Below are 20490 nucleotides of genomic sequence, written 5' to 3'. Positions count from 1 at the left end.
ACGTCTATGAAAAATCAGCTAGCAATTTTTCCTCTGAGTCATCCCTAAACCATGGTTTTCAGGGTTGGGCAGCTATGCACTGTAAAGTGAATAGAACATGCTAGAACAGGAATGATAAGAGGTCAACTGTGGGTCAGCTGATGGACTGGGCAGCGGTTTCTTAGAGCACCATATTGGAGGGAATTCCAAAGCCCCATCTGGGCTCTGGAGGAAATGTGCCTTGACTGAGGAGCCAGGTCTGCAGCTGGGGCTGGAGAGCAAAGTGGCGCCCATTTGCCATCTCTGTGCCAGGAGGTTTCCTCGCATACTCCTCCTCTTCCACCTTTCCTCTTCTTTGTCCGTGATTTTCTTCATTCTGTCTTCCTTCTGTTGCTTCATTGTTATTATCCAACATAAGCTAGTCCCACTGAAATTTGTTTAAGGAATCTCCAAGCAGGGACATAGAGTTTTACATCTACTGATTTTCATAGAATAAGCCAGGCAGCCAGTTCAAAAGTCCAGGGTGGCAGTCTTCTCAACTGCACTGATACTGTCTAACATCTTCATAGCATCTTTCTTCTTGTTTTCCTTTATTATTTCTTCACATACTGTTTCCGTAGCATGGCCACTGTTCCCTGTGTTTCTTTACTACATGGATTCCTCCCTATAACTGAATTAGCTCATGAGGCTGCCCACAGAGCAGACATTAAGGAAATTGGGAAAGACAGCCTGGGCTTATTACTGCTGCTACTCAGTATCTTTGGAGAGTAGTGTGATTGATATTACCTCTTGTATCCACTTTTCAAATCACCACTATAGATTTCAGTCTCAATTTGCAGAGCTATCAGCTACAAAAATGATTTTTCTGATACTTGAATAGATAAGAAACAGCTGTCAGCAGTTTGGGCTCTGTGAGAAAGGGAGGGTCTTAAAAGAATAAGTTTTGGGATTGTGAATCATCTATAGGCAAGTTGGGAGGGATCTTCAGGCCAGGCCAGGCCAAGTTGAACCCATACTGCACCCTAAGAATGGAGAGAGGTGGTCACAGAAATTCTCTTCAGTCCATAGTAAACTGGAGAGTTACTGATACTGTCACCTCCTTAAAGATGGGACCTTGGCAAAGCTACATCATCCCTCTGGCCTCAGTCTTCTCATCTGTGAAATGGGAAAGTTGGACCAGGCCATCTCTTAGAGTTTTTCAATGATATCTTAAAAGGTAGTTTTAGAATGTTTTTTGTTTACTGCACTAACCAAAGTCATAACAATGGTAATATAAGAGTTAAGGGAGAAAAGAAGTCATCCAAGGTCTCACCTATATAAAAGGCATCAATGCACACATAGTTGGGGAGCGGTAAGCAACTCACTCTCTCAAAACAACAACAACAACAAAAGGGTGGGAATGACAGTATACAAGAACAGCAGTTGTTAGAGATTCCTCCCAGAGAATGCCACCACTCAATTGCTGCCCCTAGAAGCTAAATGCAGAGACTGTTCACATAAGCATGCAATGTATTTTTTTTTTTTTTTAAGCATGCAATGTATTTTAGTCACGATGCTGAAGCTGTCCATTATCCTCCCTAAGTATTATCTCTTACATATCTCTCGCCACCTCGTAAATCAATTTGCAGGGAACTGAGGATTCTGTTCACTTTGCTACAGAAATAGTGACTTATCTAAATAGCACATTAAGATCTATTTTATGTCAGGCTCTCACCTGTGTGGTTATAGGTGAAAAGAAAAAACCCCAGGGATGTCCTGGGAGAGATAAGGCATGGCATCGCCATCCGAGCTGCTGGAGGATTTGTGTTTTCCTATTCACTGCTCACTACCCAGAGAAGAAAGTAGCAGCTTTATTTTTTGAAAATTGAAATTTGGATTTCAGTCTTTCTTGAGACGTCTGGATTCTTCTGTGATGCTGATTTTTCTCTCAACTCCTGTTCTGTGAGCCAGTACTAACCCTGGGGCTCTGTAAGAGAATATCAGGGACCCTGTCCTTATAGATAAAGTTTTCACAGTGATAACTGATGACATTCAGTTCACTTTGCAAGAGCTAAAAGAATTTGTTGCAGCCTTAAAACTGCAAAAACATCTTTCCATGGCAATGGGATTAAAGGGTCCTCAATATCTTGCCTGCTTCCACTCAGACACTTCTGCACTTTTTAATTCTTAAACTACAATCCTGAGGAAGGAGGTAGCAAGGAGTAAGAAATGAGCGGGTTGTGAGGAACTGAAAGTATTTATTCAAGTTCATTCAGCCCCTTAGTCGTTCAGGTCATTCCTTCATTCAATTAATAAACATTAGATTTCTTTTCTGTGACAAGCATAATTAGTGCCTCTCCCATTACCATTCCCACTTCTTCCTAGCTAACTGAACACCAGTTTTTCTTTGGGTCACAATGCACCCAGCCCCAGACCCATTCCCCACTTTCTAAACCCCTCTTTGTAGCTAGGAATGGTCATGTGACTAAGTCCAGGCCAATGAGAGGTTATGTGAAATGGTTTCCGGGAAAATGTTTTCTTTCCTAATAAAAGCTGGGCAAATGTGGCTGACTTAGCTATTCATCCTACCCCTTCCCTTTCTTCCTGCCTTGAATGCAGACATAATGCCTGGAGAGGTAGCAGCTACACTGTAACCATGAGACTATAAGCTAACCCATACACACTAAAGATGGTAAAAAGAAATGAACGGAGGTCAGAAGATACACAGGCCCCTGATAACATCATTGAACAGCTAATATAACATTAAAAATAGCTTACCTCTCAATTTCTTTTTGTGAGAAACAAACAAATCTGTTTGGCAATGGTTCTCAGTTTGGGCAATTTTGCTCCTCAGGGGACATTTGCCAATATCTGGAGACAATATTTATTGTCACAATTTAGGGTGGGGAGGTGTTGCTATCCGCATCTTAAAAGGTAGAAGCTAGGGATGCTGCTGTACATCTTACAAGGCACAGGCATAGCCTTCCACAACAAAGAAGTACCTGGTCCAAAATGTCAGCAGTGCTGAGACTGAGAAACTCTGGGTTAAGCCACTAAAAATATTTATTGTTTGTTATTCACAGTCAAATGCATTCCTAATTGATAGATTCCCTCATTTGAGAAATACTAAACATACACCATGGGCTAGACACCATACCATACAAGATGCTAGAGATACAAAAATAAGTAAGAAGTCAAAGGTCAAAGTCCAAATATGAAAGACTTGAAAACAAAGGTCGACTTCGAAAATGTCTGGATGTCTAGAGTTGCTCCAGACAATCCACTGGCAAAAGCACGTGGATCTCAAAGGATTGCTCTAGAATCCAAGAAAGTCAATTGGTCAACTCTGGAGATGTCCTCAGTGAGGAGTTTTATGGGTCTTCTCTCTTAGAGTATAAATTGAAATAGAAAGAAGGCTTTGTTAAGGGAGTATTAAATCATGGCAAGAATTCTGCAGTATGAAAGGGAAGAAGCAGCCTTCTTGAGCAAAGTAATTACTGAAGACTATTCTTAGAGTACAAATAGAGGTCAGGTGAGAGACCCTGACAAAGAAAAGTGACATCCAACACAGTCCTAGATAGGACAAGGCTATTATGACCCATACTGATAAAGAGAAAAGTGTCAAAAATGCAAGAAGATGAACTCAAACTGGGCCAGAATAGATTATAAGTTTTTTCTAACCCCTTGGTGAAGCAGAGCTGGAAACTGTTTTCAGAAACCTGCTGTATAGTAGAGTGGTGGTTCAAAAGACAAAGATCCCAAAAAACAAAAAGCCAACTATGCTTAGGTTAACTTAGTAAACTGTATATAGTTCTCATTTCAGAGTTAACACTGTTATTGTCAACGGAACTTTTACTCTTCTTAGAAAATTCTAAATTAAAGATCTCCTCTAGCTACCCAGGTTGGGGTAGACTGTTACAGTTGATTCCAGGGTATGTATTGGTCAGATAAGGGGTAATGAATGCCTATGGTTTTAGCCTATCCACCCTCTTCCTCTCCTTCCTTTAACAGAGTCCCTCAGACCATGGTTCACATGGGGCTGACTCCATGCCCTGGCACTTGACCAAAGACCCTGCCAATCATCCCCTTGGGCACAGTTACTGGTATAAGCACCGGCACATGACCCAGGCTGGGACAACCAGAGAGTTCCTTGCATGGGAACTCTCAGGAACTTGCTTGCTGCTGATGTTGCTAAGCCTTTAGGATGCTTCCTACAGGAGCTTCCAGGGACCGTCTCTGCCGACATGTGAGGAAGAACTGCCTAGCTGACAAGAAACTCCAAAGAGGGGAAGCAAAGCTGCTGAAAAGAAGACAGTGGTTTGGTAAAATTGCTTGATGTCCTGTATCCAGACATGTCTTTGAACTTCCTAGTTATGTAAGCCAATATATCATCCCCTTTTAAATTTTGCTTCAATTCACTTCAGTTTCAGTCACTTGTTATTAAAAGATTCCTGACTAATACACCAAGTGAGCAGCCTGCTTTTAGAGGCTCTTGCCTTAATAGGGCATATGTTGTGCTATGTTAGGGAGCTCTAATCTAAAAGATTCCTTCTTTTCTGGAATGTGAGCTAAGAGGTGGGAAGATGAGAAAAGAGTCTAGAAAGGAGCCAGAGCAGAGAATCTCCCTTGTCCTGTGAAGTCTGTCTCTTCTAGAAAAAAAAAAAACAAAACATCAGCGTTTATTGTAGAGAGAAGGAAGGAAAGTTTGTTTAAAAGTCACCTTTTTAATGTATCAAACTCTAATAATAGCATTTTCAAGCTGGGTAGAGACTTTTTATTAACTTATTATGGTTTCTTACCTTTTCTTACCTGAAATCTTATGCTCTAACAATCTAGATTCTACTTTATAATGCAGATTAAACTTAACCTCAACAAAGCCAGCTCCATATTCTTGTCATGCACTTCAGAACTGCAAGGACCAAAGAGTCAGTCAGGAGATGGTAAAAGAAGATAGTGATGAAGGGGAAGGAGTAAAAGTTTGATTCAATTCAATAAATATTTACTAAATATTTACTAAATGCCTAATTTGTATCAGGGACAGTGCCGAACAGTGCTGAACAGTGCTGGACAGTACAGATACAAAGTTGGCTGCAAAATATCCCTGCCTCCCAGGTGGTTAATGTCAAGGTAAGAGACCGGCAGCTAGTTTCTACCTCAACGTAGTCAGCGCTACTGATGAAGCTCATCAGAGGGGCTCCTAACTCAGCCTGGGAGAGTCAAGGAGGGTGTTGCAGGGAAGAAAATGCCTGTTCAAAGTCCTGAGGAATGAGCAGGGGTTAGCCAGGGTAAGTCGGCTGACTGAAAACTTGGAGAAGGGGGATTCAGGCACCAAAGCACGAGCACAACATGAGCTTTTGCTCAAAGCAGGGAAGCATGGAATGACGTGGGGTGTTCCTAGAACACTTAAGTAGTTTGGTTTTTGCTGGAATGTGAGCTGAGAGGTGGGAAGACAAGAAAGAAGAGACTGGAAAGGTGGGCAGGATCCAGACAGGGAGACTCCCCATATCAGGCAGAGGGGTTGATGCTCACCCAGTGAGGTCTGGGATGGTCATTTCAATTAAGGATTTTAATCAAGGAAGCAACATGATTAGATAGGAATTTTAGGTAAATTGTACTCTGTGGCTCTTTGGAGAACAGAACAGGCATGAAGTCCATTTAGGAAGTTAAGTCAAGAGGGTGGACAAAAGAGCCTCAAAAGGTTTGGAATAGGTATTGATCAATGGGATAGAATTGAGAAGTCAGCAATAACTTATGACCAATTTATGGTCAATCGATTTTTAACAAGGATGCCAAGACAATTCAACAGGGGAAAGAATAGTCTTTTCAACAAACAGTGCTAGGAAAAGCTTGATATCTATGAACAAATGAATTAAGTTGGACCTGTACTTCACACCATACATAAAGATAATTCAAAATGGACCACTGATCTAAATATAAGACCTAAAACTATAAAAGTCTTAGAAGAAAACATAGGAATAAAGCTTCATGACCTTGGATTAAGCTTGGTTTCTTAGATATGACACCAAAAGCATTACTAACAAAAGAAAACACAGAAAAATTTGGCTTCATCAAAATTTTAAACTTTCATTCATGAAAAGATACCATCATGAAATTGAAAAGACAACCCACAGAATAAGAGAGAACATTTGCAAATCATATATCTGATAATGGGCTAGTATCCAGAGTATATAAATATCAATAATTAAATGGGTAAAGGATTTGAATAAACCTTTCTTCAAAGGAAATAATACAAATGACCAATAAGCACATAAAAAGCTGTTCAGATTAGATAGTGGTTATTGTCGCACAACTTGTGAATACACTAAAACCTTAGAACTGTGTACTTTAAAAGGGTGATTTTTTATCATATATGAATTATATCTCAAGCTGTTGCTTTATTATTATTATTATTGTTATTATTATTAAAAAGCCTTGGGAGAAGGGATGGGGGATTAATAAAGCCTTGGGAGAAGGGATCGGGAAATTCCCAAGGGAAACTTTTTGAGAAACTTTAGCAGGTAAAGTTGGCAGGACTTTTGATGGATTGTTTGAAGAAAGTGAGAAGACAGAGGTGACCCTAGATTTCTGGAGAAGAGGAAGTAGAGGAATAGAAGGGAGAAGGAGATGAAGGAGATACCAGGGCACATAGCTCTCACGCCATCATGAGAAGAAATGGAAGTTGCTGATGAAGGAGAAGAGGTAAGAGTTTCACTTTGTTCAACAGACACTGATTTAACAACTGTTATGAATTGGGTCCTGGGAATGCAGTTCTCCCTCCTGTGAGCTCAAGTGGGAGAGGTGGGCTTTTCTGGAGGACTCAGAGGCTAAGGCCCCGGAATCTGCATGTAATCTCTGAAAATCTTTAGGATGTGGGCTCTGTGTATTCCCGACTTCTTATCATGCAGATGATGAAACACCTTTTACAGAAATATTAGGTTACCTGCCAAATTCTATATCCAAGAGGAGACGAGAACTCCGACCTCCTCACTAAATTATATTATTTACTACATGAGTTTAATAAACAAACCATAAGACTTTGAACTGAATGCGCTGTGCTACCCTTGAGACATTGGCCAGAACACATCCCAATATGTGCAGTCATACGTGTTATCCCAGTATAGACCTTCTGCCAGACCATACTTCAGAGTCCACTGACCACAAAGCCAATGAGTGTTCATAGTCATTTTCTGTGATGTCTCAACAGCATGACTTCCAGGAGGTTTCAGCCAGCTGCCCAGCACTGTCAGGTGGCCTTTCTCATGCCTACCTGAGACTAGATAGATGAATGCTTCCAATCCACCTGGCCCCATTGATGAGAGGGTGTTGGAAGTAACCCTTTCTTTGAAGGCTCCGTGAATGGAAAATAGGAAGGGCACTTCTAAGTCATTTTGCCAGAAAATTCAAGGATGATGGGGCAAAGAAATGTTTTAGGTTTGGCCATGTCTGCAGACTTGGGTGACTTGGGGAAGTCCTTCTGCATTTGGGAACCCGACGACATAATCCTCAAAACACAGCCTTTCAGGTGTGCACGTCAGGCTTCAGTACTGAGTGCCAGAAAATACAAAAAGGTAAAGAGTAACATTAAACAAGTCTTTATCTTTTATTTACCACCACCTGATAAGCCCTGCCTTTGATTGTTTTGTCTGCATATTTCCTGCTAAGAGTTTACAAAACAGCACTCCCGAACAGGAAGATAAGAGGCGCACCTATTTGTTGAATAACATCAAGGGGGGAAACTGTTAACTCATCCATTTTGTTGTTAAGTTGCTCAAAAGGATCAAAATACCAATTAACCTGCTGGCTCAGAAATCTTTGATACCCTCAGATTTACTGACATTTTGAAACTCTTGTTCATACTTGCCTATTGGCTTTCTGATTACGAACAAAGAAGTGCCAATCTGTTTAGCATTTGACCTGTTTTCTTAAATATTTTTATGTATTCAACACTTAGTGGCTAAAAATACTTGACTAGTCACATTCATGAGCTAAAATGTGTTTGTTTGTTTCACCTCCAAATTTAAGAGGGAAAAAGAGGCTCAAAGACACTTCGTTTTAAAAAGTCATTTCGTTCTTATTTTTAATTTAAAAGCTCTCATTGCAAGGAATTTTTTTGGCCCTTTTGTCTCCATGCAATTTAGTGGCATTGGGAAGATCTGATGAAGCGACCTGCCACATTAGGATCCATTCTTCCCTGAGGAAAAAATGGAAAAATGACCTTGGGCATTAGTTTCAGAATGGTGGTAAAAAGAAACAGATTTTATAATGAATATTAATTTTCCTCTCTGGATATCCTCAGACACTAGTGTTCCTCAGAGATGGTTTTTTGTTATTCTTGTTCCTTATTTCTTCACGGAAAGTTTTGTGAAAATCCTACCTGTAATCATATGCATGTGTAAGGCATACCTGTGGCAGCTGTTCAGAAAAGAGCAGCATTTCACTCTTAGGTAAAGGCAGTTTCTGGGTTTAGAAAGCTCTACAGCAATTTTTGCAATAAACATTTATGGAATGTAGTAGACCGAGGAGATTAAAAGTGTGGCTGCTATAGCCAGACTGCCTGGGTTCAAATTTTGGCTCAACCATTTACTAGCATGGGATCTTGGTAAAATCACTTAATTTCCTTCTGTGCTTCAATTTCCTCAACTGTAAAATGGGGATAATAATAAAGCCTAGCTTACAGGGCGGTTGTATGGATCAAAGGAGATTATATATTTGGGACAATTCAGGTGCTATGTAGATGTTAGCTATCACATTATATTGTGCCAGATGCTGGGAGAGGAGTGGATGCCTGGGTGCATTTACATTTGCCAGAATCTTGACCCATTTATGGAGGGATACTTTTGTCATAGCAATTAAATATCTGGAGATTTTGAAACCTAAGGATATATAACAGATAAATATCTATGGACATTTTTATTTTTCAAATGTGATCAGGAGAGAGCTTAACCTGTCCTCCAGATGACTGTATAATTTAGTTGGAGCACAGGAGAAACACAACAATTAAGCAAGTAAATGCTAGCTGGTAACTAGCCAATTACATGTTTGGAGGCAAGTGGGCAGGAGGAGTGATCCCAGGGGACAGAAGGGCCTTGGCAGAGCTGTGTTTAACATAACGTAGTTCCCAAGATACCAGACTGACCTTTTCACAAACTCTTCAAAGAGGATACGGTGGGAGTAACCCTGCTGGCGGATGCTGACCGTCTCTAGGATGCCTGTGGAGCGGAGCTGGGCCCGCACTCTGTCTCGGGTGAACTTCAGTGCCTCTCGGTCGTCGTTGGGCTTGATGCAGCGTACAAAGTGGGGCTGTCCCACCACCATTTTGGAGAGCAGATCCATCAGAGAATACTACCAGGGAGAAAAACACACATGAAATGAGGTTACCACAAACATAATAGATAATTACGACACAGGCCTGCTGGGCCTCCAGGGCAGTTTGTTGGCTTGTAAACAACTCATGGAACCTTCGAGGCTACACAAGAATCCAGCAAAAAGAAACAACAATGTAAGCTCTGACGATGACTTATCACTACCCACAAATTCAAAAGTATTCTTTAAACATCACCTGGTGCCAGGCCATATCCCATTTGGCAGAAACTCAGCCGCCTAAGAACTTGCTTAGGTTACCTCGTAACTCCATCACCAGAACTAGCTGGTCTCTGGTATGCCAAGGTGATGTTCATAAACTGTATCCATAATTTAAAATATCCAGCTTTGGCTCCCTAACTCAGGGGTTAGAGCACTGGTCTCATAAAATGTCCGGCTTTCAGGCAGGGGTCAGTTGCTTCTTCAACCTAACAATCACCAGGAAGTCTAAGCAAATCTTACCAATGTCATTGTTAATAAGGCAGAGGAAAAACAAGAAAAATAAAGAGGGCAAAGAAAACAAGAAAATCAGCGGGAAAACAGATTATAATGAAGATGAACTAACATACACCGAGTGTATGGCAGGGGCGCTCGCAGAGAGAGAGAGCACACGGAAAAGCTGAGCGGTGCTCACTGCTCCTCACGGGCATCCACTGTGGCAGCTCCTCTTTTGGACACGCCTTCAGGGGCAATTACAAGCCACATGTAAAATCAGTTTCCTTATTCATAATCCTACCTCCTACTAATCCAATACACGGTTACCTAGCTTGGCAATGTGCCTTTTTTTTTAGCATTTGGGGACCAGTATTTTGAGGACACCCAACTGGTTGCTATGGATATACTTCTGAAAATTGTAAGCCAGAGGCTTCTTCTGCTGAAAGAGGGACTCTAGGATCTTGAGGATGCCTCACAGAGTCCATCAGAGCCTCCAAATCCCATGGGATACACACACACACACACACACACACACACACACACACACACACACACACGCTAGGAGGATATAGTCAAGCCACTAAAGGGACATGATCAGGGTAGGTCTCAGATAAGAAATAAGTGACAATTAGAAATGTCCAACCATGAGGGACGAAGCAGGGGCTGAAAACCCACCTGCTGGAGAAGGGATCACTGCACAGATGGAGTGCTGCACCCAAAGTCCTCTAGGCCCTTACAATCCATACCCCTGAGGCCAATTCTAGTCTGCCTCTAAAGCACAGCTGGATAAGTCAGACTTCTTAGCTTTACATCTTTCTTGAACCTGCTAGCTTTTGGTGGAACCTTCTTTGCACGGTGCTGGCTCCCAGGCCCTACCCTTCAGCCTGCCTGGCAACTCCAGCTCATGATCCACTTGACTTACCATTCCTGCCAAACCCCTTCCTGTGGCCGATCCCAACTTACAACCTTATTTCGTCGTCCCTGAGTTCAGTAGTTCCATCTTTGGCTTAACAGCATGTCCGTCGTGAAGCTGCCTGGACCTCAGCTCCCCATAGTCAATGATCTAAAAGGGGCTTCTAACCCCAATGCTTCATAATTTGAAGATAAACAAATCTGTTCAAATTAGTACAAATTGATAGTGTCTTATCTTTCCTATCTAATGTGCATTTGACAGAGTCCCTCTAGAGACGACGTTTTTACTCAAAGGAGTCATTTCACCAGATGAAACATGAGGAATTGTGGTAACAGAGATGGGAAATAACTGGGCTCAGGCAAATGGGTCTTGCAATGGGTCAATTCAATCTAGGAAAAGAAAGTCAAAGCTAAGACATAGCCTCTCATGAACTTGATAAACCACCTTCTGGAATTGTATTAACTACTTTACTTCTCAGTAAATATGCTGGAAAAGTGGCTGACTCCAGTAGTTTTAAGGCCAAGAAGCAGCTGAAATGCTAACAGAATCAGCACATTCAATGGACAGGGCTATGTGCCAGTGGCAGAGAGGGCCTTCTGCAGACACTTGAGGGCTCATCTGGTCTTTCTGAGATCAGAGAACACTGTCCTCAGAGGGAGGTTCCCTGTTATAATTTTCCTCTCCCTATACACCACCACCTTTCTTAATTGACTCTTGAGCTTTGCTCTTATTTCAGTGACTCTGTGGTATCTGGGCCTCTTGTGGGAAGGGTTGGCAAGTCCTTTCTGGAAACAGGCAGAATAGAGATCAAGAAGACTCCATACCCGGAAGTAAGAAGCCATGGTCTGCCCCTTCATGTTGGTGGTTTCTTCCGGATGCCGTATCACCTCCAGAGTGTCCACCTGGAACACAGGCAGAGGTGAATGGTTTGAGGATATAGACAATTTATTTTCCCCAAATCTGAAAGGTAATTTGGTCAAATATCTGAGGGGCCTTGATGTTTAGGACACAACTGTACAGACCATGAGGGAGGATTTTAAAGACATCTAAAAGAAAAACAGAATTCGCACTGTTCTACTCCCTTGACAATGACCGAACTCTGTGACATACTATATGGTCTCAGCACAAACCCCCATCAGTGTTACTTCTGTATTTCTCCATGCTCTAATGGGCCACTATTAAGTTCTCCAATAATGTCACATGAGACCAAATTATTTCTTAAAAGAAAACTGGGCAAAACCCATGAGGCTGGGTGATTACAAAGCCCCGGACCCAAAGCCCCGGTTGCACCACAGCGCATTAGGGAAGCCCTTTCGCCTTCCGGCCATCAGATACTAACCCTGCCACACCCCTCCTGCCGCCCAGAGTTACCACGTGCTCACTGCGGACCAGAGCTTGGGATACACCTGTTCCCAATCACCTGCCCGAACTACCTGGGCCGACTGGAAGGAATTTAGAATGAAAACAACTGTAGCAAACAGTCGTGGCACCCTGTGTTCCATCATTTTATCACAACAATAAAATTCCTGCTCCCGCACACACAAAGCTATTTGGTTTGCAGAGCACATGAGCGGCATTTCAGCACCAGCCTCCTCTGTGGCAGCCTCCCATCTGCTCGGAACAGGTGGCAAGGGTATGAAGCACAGACATTTGAACTGGAAGATGCTGCTGTCAGCACGTGTGTTCCACTCAGTGGATTGCTGTCCAGGCAGCCACCCACCCATGGGGTGAGAATGTCTGCAGCCTTGTTCAACAACAGTGAGAAGTGGGTGCTAGAAGGGACGGGGCCATGGGGAGGTGGGTGAATAATGACGCTTACCTCGAGGGGCATTTAGGAGACTGTGTGCAAAATGGAAGAAAAGGCTTCAACTGGCTTGGATAAAGAAAACAGGTCTGTTTAAGAAGGGGAATAAATGTGGAGCTAAGTTTTCAAAAACTAGAAAAGCAACCTAAATAGTGAGCAGGAATATAAGGGTAACTCTGAGAGAAGTAATGTCAGGGGTCGGGGGGCGGGGGGCGGTCCGCGGTGCAGCTTGCATTCTCTGGGCTGCAGATTGGATCTGTTCCCAAAGCCATCATTTCATTTGGATGCAGCTGAAGCAATGGTACAACTGCCTGTAGGTCTGACTTCTTAATATTTTTAATGAGAAAGGAGGAAATGAAAGCTCTGTGTTGAGAAGGAAGGCTGCTCTCACAGAGAAAAGAGACAAACACACCCACCCCACCTGCAGAGGTCCTATGGTGTTATCTGCAGGGACCACATGGAAGGTTTCTTCCCCATCTCACCCCCACTTGGAGGATAGAGCTCAGCACTGGTGAGGTTTGGGGAAAGCTAGTTAGGACTGAAGGAAGAAAGATCTTGGCTAGGGTCTGCCTTCGGCCAAATTGTAAATTCTGAGAGTTTTCCTAAACATTCTTTCGCCCCACCTGACCTTCATGTGCACACAACTTCTGGGAATTTCTCACTATTTCTTTTATTCAGAGATCATCCCTGAAGAACCACAGCTTGTTCTGAACTCTGCTTTTCCTCCTTCCTTTCCCTCCCTTTTCATTCAAATTAGCCAGCGAATGCCAGCCTCTCAAGCTGTAATTCACTGTGAAAGGGCAGCTGAAAAGTTCATCCATATTTCTCCTACTAGTAGCATTTACCTGTTACCCTTCCTCAGAACATACAGTGGACCCTTGGCATTTGAGAATTTAACAGTTTAGTGATCAGAAAAATCTTTGATGTATGTTAATTCTGCTAAGACATAATTTAAAAAGTGTGATATGTATTGTTTTCAAGATCAGTACCCATCCCCTGCAGCAAATTGGAAAAATACGGAACGAAGCACTAATTTGCAATCCAACTTATAGGGCTGGTGTGCTCCTGTAGCCACCCAGCACGACTTTCGTTCTGTCCTTATACTCACATACAGAGTAACTCTTGTAAAGTAAGTAAAAACCTATTCTGTGTTACATGTAACTTGGAAATGTTAATGCTTGTCTACAGTTCATCACCTACATATTTAGTACTATATTTTAAAGAATAAATAATATACTATTGGGATACCTTCTAATTTAAGAATTTGTTAAGGTCTTGGGTTGGTCAAGGGTCTCTTGCATATATGCATAGTCATGAAGTTCTCCTGTGCATGGAGTAGATCTAAAAGAGGGGATTTCACTTCGGACAAGGGACATACCAGAAGTTGCCTCTCTTGACCTTTCAAAGTAGGAGACCTCTGTCTGCACTGGGCCTGCCATGACCTCCACAGAATTCAAAAAACTTGAAAGAAAAAAAAAAGAGATGAGAAGGTTGTTGTCTAACCTAAGAGCTTGTCTTTCTGAACTAATTTAGTTAATGATAGCCTCATTTAATTAAAAAAAAAAATGTCTCTTAGAAACAATCCAGAAAGTAGGTTCTATTGAGGTCATCATCTAACAAATAGTTCTTTCCAAAGGTGGGGATTTCACAACAAAAAACCAGTCCTCTCCACAGCATCTTATAAGTTTTTACCTCAGATAGGAGGAAAAGAGACAGGAAAGGCTTCCTAGGCTCAGGGGGTATGTGCTACAGGGCACAGGGTTTGGAACTGGACACACCTGCTTCAAATTCTGGCTCCTCCGCTTAATAGCTGTATGGACTTGGACTTGTTAACTTCCCAAAGCCTGTGTTATTTAAAAACCACTGCCTTGAACACACACAAGAGGCCAGTCAGTTCCCCTTCCTTCATTACCATGTTGGATTCAGTCTTAGCTTAGTGATGAATACTAAGGATGCAGGGTTTTGTTCCATGGAATAAGGTGAGTACTAGCGCCCATGCAACACAGCAAGGACATCTTTTTATTTATTGTCAGAGAAAATACTTCCAATGAAAACAATTTCAAAATGATCAGTAGAACTGATATTCTGGATAAAAACATTGTCTTTCTAACCCGGTATACCCTTCTTCTACACCACCAATTGCTACAACGATATAAGCCAACTGGAGCTAAGCAAGCTTGTTTTTTGCCCACATGACAAATGTCCTACCCCATTCCTTGTGAGCAGTGCTGGTTAGCCTTCAAAGTAGTCATGAGTAAGCTTTACAAATTGTGGTACAGACCCCAAGCCCACAGGAAATGAGCAAGCTTCTGTATACATATGGACTACACACATGGAATTTTAGATGGTTATCAAAATGTGAGTAATAAAACATTTACTGTTTCCGATGTGAAATCACTATGCTAAACACTTTGCCTACACTATGTCAATGAATTCTCAAAAGGACCCTACGAGGTAAACACTATTATCACTCCTATTCTACATATAAAGAAGTTAAGGCTCAAAGACTTTAGGTAAATTTCCCAGAGTCCTGCAGCTAGTAACTGGCCATGCCTAGATCTGAACCCAGTTCTGATTCCAAAAGCTACTCCTTAAACATTACATACTGCCTTTCTATGTGGTTTGTTACAACTTATAGAATCGGTCTGAAAGCATGGTATTATTAAAAAGATTTGCGGGCTTCCCTGGTGGCACAGTGGTTGAGAGTCCGTCTGCCGATGCAGGGGATACGGGTTCGTGCCCCGGTCCGGGAAGATCCCACATGCTGTGGAGCGGTTGGGCCCGTGAGCCATGGCCGCTGAGCCTGCGCGTCCGGAGCCTGTGCTCCGCAACGGGAGAGGCCACAACAGTGAGAGGCCCGCGTACCGCAAAAAAAAAAAAAAAAAAAAAAAAAGATTTGCCTCATCTGTCAACTAAATTTACTTTAGGATAAAGACATAGACTCCAAAAAGTCTCACAAACCATCTAGATCTCAGCAATAAATGAAAAACTGAAGGATTTCTTTTCCCCCTTGGTCTCCGTAAGTACCTACTATCTGCATCCCAAAACCTCGAAAGTATTTATACTTATGTTCTTGACAAGGCCTTTGGTCAAGAATTTTTACCGCTGTCAAGTGATCCATCCCTCTCTCAAGGAAACAGTCCCTACGGCATCACTTCCCTCAAAAGTCTCCACAGCACTGAATGAGGAAGCAAGGCTGGCCTTGACACCGGCCCAGTGTGAGGGTGCTGAATGTGGTGGAGGTCAGCTTTCTGCAAGGCCACCTCTGCTGTTTCACCTTGGAGAAGGCAGAGAGGAACTGATGGAGTTTTTTTATTGCTGTTGTTACCCTTCATATTTTCTGATGCCTTAATTAGAACTTTCAGCTCATATTCTTTCCCAGGGACAATAAATCTCTAATCATTTTCATCTCGCCTGTATTTATTATAGTGATGTAAATATACGCCACACACTCGAGGGCACACTTCTCATGTAGGCAGGGCAGGGAGGGAGATAACAACGTGCTGATACCGAATGTGGAAGGCAGGGGGACAGGTCCTGGCAGAGTCCAGCAGTCAAAACATCAAATTGAGGAAAGGAGGGGAATATGAGTTGACAGAGAATATTACACAGGAGTCTTTCATCTTTTTGAAAGGAATGTGTCACGATCCTTTTTAGAATCTGGTGGAAGCCAATGACTGCAAAAAAACACATATACAGTTGATCCTCATTATTTGTGGATGCTGTATTTGTGAATTTGCCTACTTGCTGAAATGTATTTGTAATCTCCAAATCAATCAGTGCTCACACACTTTCACGGTCATTTGCAGACATGCAGAGCAGTGGAAACTTCGACATCTGATGTGCCTGCTTCCAGCTGAGGTTGAACAAGGTGACACTCTGTCTTCTTGTTCCAGCTCTCATGCTGTAAACAAGTGTCTTTTTCAAGGTCTACTTAAGTGCCACGATTTTTGTGCCCCATTTTTGTGCTTTTGGCTGGTGATTTTACTGTTTAAAATAGCCCCTGGGGCTTCCCTGGTGGCGCAGTGGTCAAGAATCCGCCTGCCAATGCAGGGGACAAGGGTTTGAACCCTGGCCCAGGAAGATCCCACATGCCGCGGAGCAACTAAGCCCATGTGCCACAACTACTGAGCCTGTGCTCTAGAGCTCGCGTGCCACAACTACTGAGCCTGCGTGCCACAACTACTGAGCCTGCGTGCCACAACTACGGAAGCCCATGCGCCTAGAGCCCATGCTCCACAATAAGAGAAGCCACTGCAATGAGAAGCCCATGCACCACAACAAAGAGTAGTCCCCACTTGCCACAACCAGAGAAAGCCTGCGCACAGCAACAAAGACCCAACGCAGCCAAAAATAAAACATAAATTTATTAAAAATAAACAAATAAATATAAAATAGCCCCTAATCATAGTGTTGAAGTGCTGTCTAGTGTTTCTAAGTGGAAGGAGGCTGTCAAGTGCCTGTTGGAGAACATTTGTGTGTTAGATTAGCTTTGTTCAAGGCATGAGTTATAGTGCCATTGGCCTTGAGTTCAACGATACAAATACTGTACTTGAAATATTGTTTTATACAAAGCAATACTACATATAATTATTTATAAGAAGTATCTAGTTGACCTGAGCAACACAGGTTTGAACTGCATGGATGTACTTACACACATATATTTTTCAATGGTAAATACAGTACTACTACATGATCCATAGTTGGTTGAATCTGCATCTGTGGAACCGTGGATACAGACAGCCCTCTATAAAGTTATATGTGGGTTTTCGACTGTGTGGAGAGTTGGTGCCCCGACCCCCATGTTGTTCAAGGGTCAGTTGTATTAAATAAAGTGTCTTTATATAGAAACACACATAATACAAGATTATGTATTAATCAGTTGACGAAAGTGTTGTAACCAGAGGCTTGCAGGAACCTAACCGTGTATTTCCTCTAGGAGCAATGCTCAGAATTTGCTGATTCAGTGTTCACAGTAACTTTACAGAACATAAGTCTTGTGAATAATGAGAATCAACTGTATTTAACACAAACAACATTTTACATGTAATATCAAGAGGCTCTCGTAACCACTGAAACCTCTCTGTAAATCTCATTGAGGGGCCCATATAACTCATGTTAAATAGCCCTAACATCTTGCCACAAATTCACAAGGTTGAAAAGCAGAATATTCTACAAGATTGTACTAACAATATGGGTGTAAAAATTATTGTTAACAAAGGTGATTTGAATCCCTATTTATGTGCAGGTCTTTTATTCTCAGAGGGATTAATTATAGATATGTACGTCTCTATCAATTTGGGGGTAATAGTCAATGGCATTATGTGCAGCTGTACTGATCATTCTTTATTAAATGAATTATTTAATATTCAATGTAAACAAAAAGGTAAGAAAATTCAGAGATGTGACCTGTTTATTACTCCATCACCTTTAACATTATTGTTTCTTGGTGTTAGTATTAGTATATACAATGAGCATTAACCAGACAGTCCTTGAGATTTGTGCTAAGCATTATCATGAAGGATGGAAGAGTTTAAAATATTTTACAGTGGGATATTTAGGAACCCTTCTAACACCCCTTTTGCATGGACAAGTGCACCGCTCATTTTTCAGAGAGCAAAGCAGAGAAATAGGAAAGGGTATGGTTTCTTTCCTCCCTGCTGACTCCTTTTGTTATCCTCCTCTGTAGCTTGGTGATAGCTTCAAGGAAAAGTGCTTTATCTCTTCCTAGATGGACTTTATGACTTTATTTTCAAGTGTCAACAATTTTCAAGTGTCATTGTTCTGTATCTTAAGTGATATTTCTGAAAGTCAGGTGAAGGGGTCTAGATATGCCACAGTGGCATAAGGATTACTTTGAACTGAAGACATGTAAGAATCAACAGTTGCAAGAAGCTTTTTGGAACTCCCTTTATTTGCCTAAAAGCAAAGCCTCCCAAAAGAATTCAGCTGTCTCAAATCCCCTCCGAGAGGGGAGCTTTGCAATCAGAGAAGATTCACTCCTATCACCAGAGATGAGAAGTCAGCACTGGGATAAGAAATTACCTAAATAGACATTGTCATAAAACTGTTATACCTCCCATCTATTCTCCTAAAGGACCATTTATTTCTCCCAAAAGTCATTTGTTGTCCCAGAAACGTCCTTCTTCCTCTCTTCACCTCCTATGAAGATGGTATATAAGCCCCGAAATCTAACTGGCCCTTTGAGTCACTTATTTGGTGAACTACTGTATGTATATGATTAAAGTATTTTTTTTTCTCTTGCTAATATGTCAGTTTAATTCACATTCCCCCAAATACTGAACTTAAGAGGGTAGAGGAAAAGTTTTTTTTCCCTGACACAGGATTGCAAAGGATTCCATGGTGCTGTTTCAAATTTCCTAACCCCTGATTCCTAAATCCCTTCAATCTCTCTTCCAGACTGCCCAGGTAGTGGGCCAGATAAAGGAAACTAATGTTGCCCACCTAGGATAATCCCTAGGGGGGGAACATCTTGTCGTCCACAGTATTTTGAGTACAAACACACTACTTACCTTGGGTCTCCCAGCACTGAAATGCGGAGGCAAAGATCTTGAGGCTGCTGTTATCCTGGCTCTTGTCTGGGCCAAGTTACCTGAGCAAAAAAGACAAAGAAGTTAAGGCAAAGGAAAAGTGAAACAATAGTATGATGAGTAATTTTTCTCTTTGTGCCCTTGTATTTTTCAGAATGTTCTAAATGATCTGCTCTGAATTTGAAAAATTTGGAAAAATTTGAATTTTGAAACTTCAATAATATAAATTGGAAGTAAATTATAAGTTATAAATAATTTGTAATATAATTTGAATATATATTAGTTTAATAAGCAAATAAGAAATGACAAAAGGTCTCAAATTCACCTAAACTAGGACTAGAAGGAAATTACTACAACATAAAAGGGCCATATATGAAAAGCCCACAAATCATGTACTCAACAGTGAAAAACTGAAAGTTTTTCTCTTACATTAGGAACAAGGCAAGAATGTCCACTCTCACCACTTCTATTCAACATAGTACTGGCAGTCCTAGCTAGATCAGTTAGGCGAGAAATTGAAATAAAAGCATCCAAATTGTAAAGGAAGAAGTAAAATTATCTCTGTTCATAGGTGACATTACCTTATATGTAGAAAACTCTAAAGATCACACACACACACACACACACACACACACACACACACACACACCCCTAACAGAACTAACAAATGAATTCAACAAAGTTGTAGGATATAAAATCAACAGATAAAAAAACCAGTTGCATTTCTATATACTAACAATGAAAATCTGAAAAGGAAGTTAAGAAAACAATTCCATTTACAACAGCATCAAAAAGAATAAAATACTTGGAAGTAAACTTAACCAAGGAGGCGAAAACTTGTATACTGAAAACTACAACAAAAGTAAAAGGAAAGCAATTCCATTGTGGGGGAGGAAAAAAATCTTTTTCCTCTACTCATCTTAGGTTCACTGGCTGAGGCCCTATTAATTAGACTGACAGAAGACAGAGTAACAAGAGAAAAGCAATCAGAAGTTTATTAATGCATGTATCACACATATACACAGGAGTATTTAATGATGAGTAACTCAAAGGGGTAGTTAGAACTTGGGCTTACATAACATCTTAACAAAAGAATAATAAATTTATAAAGAAGTGACAAGACAAAGGAAAAGAACTTTGAGTTTCTAGGGGCGGGAAATTGTGGGAAGGTAAATATATAGGGAAGCTAATGGAAGATAAGGGCTAATGCGTTATATAGATTCCTCTGGTGCTGTCTTTGAGTTGATAAGCATCTAGAGTTGTTTCTGGTGATTAACTTATGTGCTTTCTGGTAGAGAGGAGAGGGGGCATATTTTTACAAATTTATGCCCTGCTTTTGGGCAAATAGGGGGAAGCGAGCGAGCCTTTTCTTGTATCTGCTTCTTCTCAATTGCCTTCAGCTTAAAATAATTTTAATGCCGAAGTGGCATATTTTGGGGTGGCATATTCTGTTACCCTTCACTGTGTTC

The 20490-nt window shown here is 41.4% G+C and overlaps 1 protein-coding gene across 1 annotated transcript in view; it reads right to left on the bottom strand.

Annotated features, from left to right (window-relative positions):
• The window catches only part of MYO3B (myosin IIIB), a 408816-nt gene that overhangs the window by 143400 nt on the left and 244926 nt on the right, over positions 1-20490 (bottom strand). Inside the window, exons 25-27 of the mRNA XM_065880146.1 lie at positions 19004-19083; positions 11491-11568; positions 9095-9300 (exon numbers count right to left, since the gene is read on the bottom strand). Of these exons, the coding sequence (XP_065736218.1) occupies positions 9095-9300; positions 11491-11568; positions 19004-19083 (364 nt within the window). The remainder of the gene's footprint in view (positions 1-9094; positions 9301-11490; positions 11569-19003; positions 19084-20490) is intronic.

The sequence above is a fragment of the Phocoena phocoena genome, chromosome 7 (genome assembly GCF_963924675.1).
Source record: "Phocoena phocoena chromosome 7, mPhoPho1.1, whole genome shotgun sequence".
Classification (NCBI taxonomy): domain Eukaryota; kingdom Metazoa; phylum Chordata; class Mammalia; order Artiodactyla; family Phocoenidae; genus Phocoena; species Phocoena phocoena.
Note: the sequence above shows the minus strand (reverse complement) of the source record. Positions and strands in the feature narration are given on the sequence as shown.